We start from the raw sequence: 6,866 nt of genomic DNA, 5'->3' as shown, positions 1-6,866 counted from the left end.
CGTACAATTACTAAGAGACGACGTTACTTTAATTAATAGTCTCGTGTCATGTAGTATATTGTTGTACGTTATTGTAGAATAGTGTGTGTGTGTGTGTGTGTGTGTGTGTGTGTGTGTGTGTGTGTGTGTGTGTGTGTGCGCGTAAATTTTTTTATCTTCATTATACATTTAATAATTTTTTTTGTAGATGGTTCCAACATCACTAGTGGAAAAGGAGTTTTGGCGAATAGTCTCGTCTATTGATGAAGACGTGACTGTAGAGTACGGTGCCGATTTGCATACGATGGATCATGGATCCGGATTTCCAACCAAAACCAGCGTTAATTTATTCACTTGTGATCAAGAGTATGCTGAATCTTCGTGGAATTTGAATAATTTGCCAGTTCTACATGGAAGTGTTTTGGGTCACATCAATGCTGACATTAGTGGCATGAAAGTTCCTTGGATGTATGTCGGCATGTGCTTCGCAACATTCTGTTGGCACAATGAAGATCATTGGAGCTATTCTATTAATTATCTACATTGGGGCGAACCAAAGACATGGTATGGAGTACCAGGTTCTCAAGCGGAACGCTTCGAACAATCCATGAAGTCCGCCGCTCCAGAGCTATTTCATAGCCAACCCGATTTGTTGCATCAACTTGTTACTATCATGAATCCAAACATATTGACAAGTGAAGGTATAAGATTTTTACATGTAATTAAAATTGTAATAAAATAAGATTTTTTTTTCTCCCGTAAAAAAGAGGATTAAGATATTTAGAATTCATTTCTAATTCAGACTATTTGATATTTATCTAACATACGCAACTGCATTTTCTAAGTTTATAATTGATATAATTTTGTAATTGTTTAACAGGAGTACCAGTATTTAGAACAGATCAACATGCAGGTGAATTTGTTGTGACATTTCCGAGAGCATACCACGCAGGCTTTAATCAGGGTTACAACTTTGCAGAAGCTGTCAATTTTGCACCTGCAGATTGGGTATATAAATTATGATATATTCGAGTTTGTTCAAATACGAATAAAATAAAAGCAATTGAAGTATTAGAACATTCAATTTAAATTTATAAACATTAATAACAATAAGGGCTACAAGTCAGATTTCAATATATTTAAATTTTAAACAGACATTTCGACTTTATCATCAGGTCATCTATGTATACACTAAAGATGATCTAACGATAAGGTCGAAATGTCTGTTTAAAATTTAAATACATATATTGAAATCTAGCTTCTAGCCCTTATTGTTATTAATGTTTATTTATTATTATTGAGCCATTTTATAGTATTATTTTTTATTTAAATTCAAATTATAAACTTTACATATACAGGATGTCCTAAAATAATGATCAAATATTTTATGAACAGGTAGAACGGACTAAACTGAGTCTCGAAAAGTCCTTTACCATTTTGCAATTTTTCCAACAGTTAACAAAACATTAAACATTTACTAAAAATTGCCGAAAATTGCCGAAAATCAATAACTATTTTACTCAAATACTATCAATTTTACAGAATAATTGCAAGAGACAAAAATTATTTATTTTCTTCTCATAGAACTTTAAGAATTTTTTCAGAATAATTTTTTAATACGGTATTTCTGTTGGTAAAAATAAGAAAATATACACACAGTATTAAAAAGTTGATAAAAAATTCTGAAAAAATTCCTAGAGCTCTAGGAGAAGAAAATAAACAATTTTTGTCTCTTACAATTTTTCTGTAAAATTGATAGTATTTGAATAAAAAATTATTGAAGCCCAATTTTCGGCAATTTTTGGTAATTAATATTTTGTTAACTATTGCGAAAATTGCAAAATGGTAGAGGACTGTTCAACTCAGTTTAGTTCGCTCTATCTGTCTATAAAATATTTGGCGATTATTTTGGGACACTGTATATCACGATTGTATACAAATTGTACAAATACACTATAAATTGTTTCTTTTTTATCAGCTTAAGATTGGACGAGATTGCATCACGCATTATTCAAATTTAAGAAGATTCTGTGTGTTTTCCCATGATGAGCTAGTTTGTAAAATGTCATTGGATCCAGATTCATTAGATATCGGAGTCGCAACCGCCACGTATCACGATATGTTGCAAATGGTGGAGGATGAGAAAAAATTACGGAAAAATTTGCTAGAATGGGTAAGAGTTATATAATTTATACAATATTTAATACATTACATTTCTAAACATGAAAACTTGTAACATTTTATGACACTCTTTTGATGAAAATTTATTATTTGTAATTTTATATATTTAATATCTTTTTAATATTTTTTTTAATATTTAATATCAAAATTGTTTTACAATGAACCTCTGACTTTTATATTTTTATTCTTTAACTGCTACTATTGTTGCTGAACGCAACAATATAATTTATTTATTGATTCAAAATGTAAATAAAATATTCTATTTTTCATGATATAATGAAAAAAATATTTCATATTCATATTCCGTATTTAATGTAAATGTAACATTAATTCTATATAGTTGAGTATGTATAAAAGTTAGTTTTCTGCGCTAAAAATCGATAGAATCTGTGCTGAAAACTCTGGCATATGAATACGATCTTGTTTCTAAGGAATAAGTTCTAATGTGTGAATACTGGCAATACTGTTTTGTCGTGAAAGGTCAATATATTTAGGCCAAGTAGTACGTTATGTGCCAAGAGCGCGCGCACGCGCCACTACACGTGAACACACATATGCACACGCGATGTGATGCGACGCGACCCGCCGCGCCGCCCGCGCGGCAAAATTCGTATATACACACATCGTGTGGCTGTGGCTGCGGCGTGCCCCTCGCGCTAGCCACCAACCATGAACCATTCAGAGCTTGCATTGCCATTGGACCGCCTGTCCACGTTAGATACGTAATTAATGTCGCCACGTATTTTCATTATTGCTGATTCCGTCGAACCTGCTGTTATCGTTGCATTCTCGAGAGTCGTAGTCGTGGCGCTTGGCCTTGACTGACTGATGCTTATTCGTTTCGCCTTTATTCTAGTTATATAACTTACATATAGGTGAGTAAAAAGGTTATGTTTTCCAAGTCTTGTGTGCCATGATGCTAAACGCGCAACTTGGTTTCTCGCGTCTGTTTCGTACAACTTTCTAGAAGCACGTGTTTGTGCGCCATATCCTCGAAGCAGGACGTTGCAGAGCGTTACATTTGTGTTCCTTCTGGAAATGGATACGTGTGCATACGTGTGCGTCTCGGTGAAATACGATTTTTAAATCAATATTTCTTTTAACGTGTTATCTGCGCGTCATTTGTTTCGTTGAAAAATGCTAAAGTGTAATGGAGATAGATTTATCGTATTTGTGTATGAACTTGGATAACTTGTTCTGTTCAGGGTGTGACTGAGGCAGAACGCGAGGCTTTCGAGCTTCTACCAGATGACGAGAGACAGTGCGAAGCATGCAAGACTACTTGTTTTTTGAGTGCGGTTACATGTTCGTGCCACAGCTCGCAGTTAGTTTGCCTGAGACACTTTGCTGATTTATGTACGTGTCCACCAGAGAAGCATACGCTGCGTTATCGATATACGTTAGACGAATTACCTATCATGTTGCAAAAATTAAAATTGAAAGCTGAGTCATTTGACTCGTGGGTAGCCAAAGTGAGAGAAGCGATGGATCCTAAGAATGATAAAATTGAATTAAACGAGTTGAAAGAACTTCTGAATGAAGCTGAGAACAAAAAATTCCCCGAAAGTGAGTTATTGACAGCTTTAACAACCGCTGTGCAAGATGCTGAGAAATGTGCGAGCGTTGCACAACAGCTATTAAACAATAAACAACGCACAAGGTTAGTAAAGATTTTATTGCGATATTTTGTATTATGAATATTGCTATTTGTTTTCATAAAATTCTCATTTTTATAGAACTAGGCAGACAGTTGATACCAAGTATAAACTCACTGTAGAAGAATTAACACTTTTCTATAAGGAAATAACCAATCTATGCTGTGAACTTAAGGAATCAGATGGTGTAAAATTTATACTCGATCAAGTATTACAATTTCAAAAAGATGCAGCAGAATTGGAATCCAAAGAAGATTGCGACATTGAGAAATTAGAGAAATGCATTGATTTTGGTGATTCTATCTGTATTGAATTACCTCAACTAGTACGATTGAAACAAGTATGTAATCATATATAGATGTACATTTAATTTTTTCATCAGAAAAAATTTGTTTTAATAAAATCTATTTTATTTTACAGAAATTGACACAAATACAGTGGCTAGATGAAGTAAAATCTCTCCAAGATGATCCAAAATCTGTTAGTCGTGAAGAGGTGATTAAGTTAATCGAAAAAGGCATGACAATACCACCTCATGTCAGTATTGAAAATACATTGTCAGAATTGCACGCGTTAACAAAGGCAATCGATAAGTGGGAAGAAAAAGCCAAAGTGTTTCTTAACACCAAAAATAGACGAACCATTGCAGCTGTAGAGGAGTTTATTCACGAAGCAGATGAAGTTGAAGCGTATTTACCGAGTTTGGATACTCTTCAAGATATACTGAACAAAGCAAAGAATTGGACGAAATTGTTTGATGATATACGAGCGAGAGAAAACTTTCCTTATTACGATACATTGGATGACTTGTTAAGAAAGGGAAGAAATATCCCTTTGCATCTAAATGATCTTCCAACGTTGGAATCTACTCTCTTGGAGGCGAAAACATGGAAAGAAAGGACCGCGAGAACTTTTTTGAGGAAAAATTCGCACTATACGCTGATGGAAGCTCTGTCGCCGCGAATCGGCGTCGGCGTACAGGCGATGAAAACTAAGAAGAACAAGGGCGACGAATCCGTAGGCGCTGTTTGTGTTTGTGATACAAAATTGGACGATTCCAGTGACTCGGCGAATGTGGTAGCTGCCTTTAAGCTTGCAGAACAACGCGAAATGGAAGCAATGAGAAGTTTAAGAGAGAGAAATTTAATGAAGATGAAAGCGGAAGCCGAAGATTCCAAGTATTGTGTTTGTCGGCGGCCGAGATTCGGCATTATGCTTCAGTGCGAGCTTTGCAAAGATTGGTTCCACAGTAAGTACAGCAGTTTAAATAACAGAAACTAGCTAAATATTATTATCTAATTCTAATTAATATCTAATAAAAATGTATGAATTTTTATTTCACAGCAAACTGTGTACCTTTGTCTAAGACACTGTACAAAGGTAAATCGCCAGGGCCGAAGGATATGAAATTTTTGTGTCCATGTTGTCTACGTTCTCGACGACCTCGTCTGGAAACTATATTGGCTCTCTTAGTGAGTCTCCAAAAAATTCCGATCCGATTGCCGGAGGGAGAAGCGTTGCAGTGCTTAACTGAACGTGCGATGAATTGGCAGGTAGATATTCTCATCAAATATGATCTTTCTCATCGTCTAAACAAATCATGTCTTTAGCTAAACATATGTTAATTAGGATCGAGCGAGGAAAGCATTATCTACCGACGAAGTTTCATCGATACTAGCAAAACTTTCTGTAATGTCGCAAAAATTAGTAGAAGCTGCGGCAAGGGAGAAAACGGAAAAAATTATCAGTAGCGAGTTGAAAAAGGCAGCGAATAATCCTGAACTGCATCAAAGAGTGCAAGCTATCGCGCCCCTCAGCGGAGTACATTCGGACGATAGCACGCCTAGTACTGCTGTGAGTATTGATTATGAGTTACAATAAATCTATCCATTACAAACAATTGTTATTTATAAATAACAAAACAAAATATACATATATGAATATTTTTAATACTTTAGGACGACGATGACGATGTTATTGCTCTGGATGATGAACCAACATGTAGTACTTTCAATAGTAACGAACACGCATATTCGTATAGTAAGTTTCTCGAATTGCGATATGAAATATAAGCATTATGTTGAAAATATTTAATCAGTAGATAATTGCATTTTGTATTATTTCAGTCTCGAAAATTCGGCGGAAAACTCAATCGAGTGACAATGAGTCATTCGGCACATTATCTTCAAGCACGAGATTGCGTTTGGAAGAACTTATGATGGAAGGTGACTTATTAGAAGTTGCTTTAGACGAAACACAACACATTTGGCGTATACTGAGTTATATGAATAGCCACAACACTATGCGAAAATACAAATCGCTTGAGGAAGTTCAAGCAAATCAGGAGGTGAAAGATGTGAAGAAACGGGGTAGAAAGAGGAAATCGGAGGAGTTTGAATTACTTAAGAAAGTTGGACGTCAAAAAGTTGAAGAGAAAAATGTAATTAAACGTAGCAAAAGCAGCGGCCCTATCACTAAGGAGAAGAGGCAGAGCAGTTCACCGGTTCCTATGAAACGTGGACCTCGAAAGGTACTTAATTCCTCAACAATAATGTAAATAACAATCATGTCTCGAATTAAATCTTTTGTATTAAAAATTTGTAATAAAAATATTCATTTTGTTAGAAATATCAAATTAAATTTTCATAGTAAATTTACATTTCACGTAAAATATATTCATGATGAAATTATTTAATTTTATTGTAGATCTATTTTGTGAACAATAAATCGATTACGTGTAAGAAGTTTGAATTCGAGACATTTTTTAATGACTGACAATCGATAATTTTTAGTTTCGCGAACATTGAACAGCTCAATTTCAGTTAATTATGAATTGCAGATGAAACGCAAAAGCGAAGGTGAGGAAAGCCCTAGAAAACGAGGTGGTAACCGCACAAAGAAGACTAAGCAAGAAAGTTCGGATGAGGAGGATGATTGCGCGGCGGTTAATTGCTTACGGCCTAGTGGTAAGGATATTGTCTACAATTATATATTCACAACATGGTTTTAATGATACCTTCTAAACGTTATAAATGTTTTCTCTCTCTCTCT

General features: G+C 34.9%; 1 protein-coding gene across 1 annotated transcript in view; it reads left to right on the top strand.

The window, feature by feature from the left end:
* LOC105617083 (lysine-specific demethylase lid) overlaps positions 1–6,866 on the top strand; it is a 15,126-nt gene that overhangs the window by 7,140 nt on the left and 1,120 nt on the right. Inside the window, exons 6-16 of the mRNA XM_012198662.1 lie at positions 188–680; positions 860–987; positions 1,958–2,152; positions 3,366–3,820; positions 3,897–4,155; positions 4,236–5,064; positions 5,160–5,368; positions 5,445–5,669; positions 5,774–5,855; positions 5,942–6,345; positions 6,655–6,781. Coding sequence (XP_012054052.1) covers positions 188–680; positions 860–987; positions 1,958–2,152; positions 3,366–3,820; positions 3,897–4,155; positions 4,236–5,064; positions 5,160–5,368; positions 5,445–5,669; positions 5,774–5,855; positions 5,942–6,345; positions 6,655–6,781 — 3,406 coding nt within the window. The remainder of the gene's footprint in view (positions 1–187; positions 681–859; positions 988–1,957; positions 2,153–3,365; positions 3,821–3,896; positions 4,156–4,235; positions 5,065–5,159; positions 5,369–5,444; positions 5,670–5,773; positions 5,856–5,941; positions 6,346–6,654; positions 6,782–6,866) is intronic.

The sequence above is a fragment of the Atta cephalotes genome (genome assembly GCF_000143395.1).
Source record: "Atta cephalotes unplaced genomic scaffold scaffold00011, whole genome shotgun sequence".
NCBI classification, from domain to species: Eukaryota; Metazoa; Arthropoda; class Insecta; order Hymenoptera; family Formicidae; genus Atta; species Atta cephalotes.
This window is presented reverse-complemented; position numbering and strand designations above follow the sequence as displayed.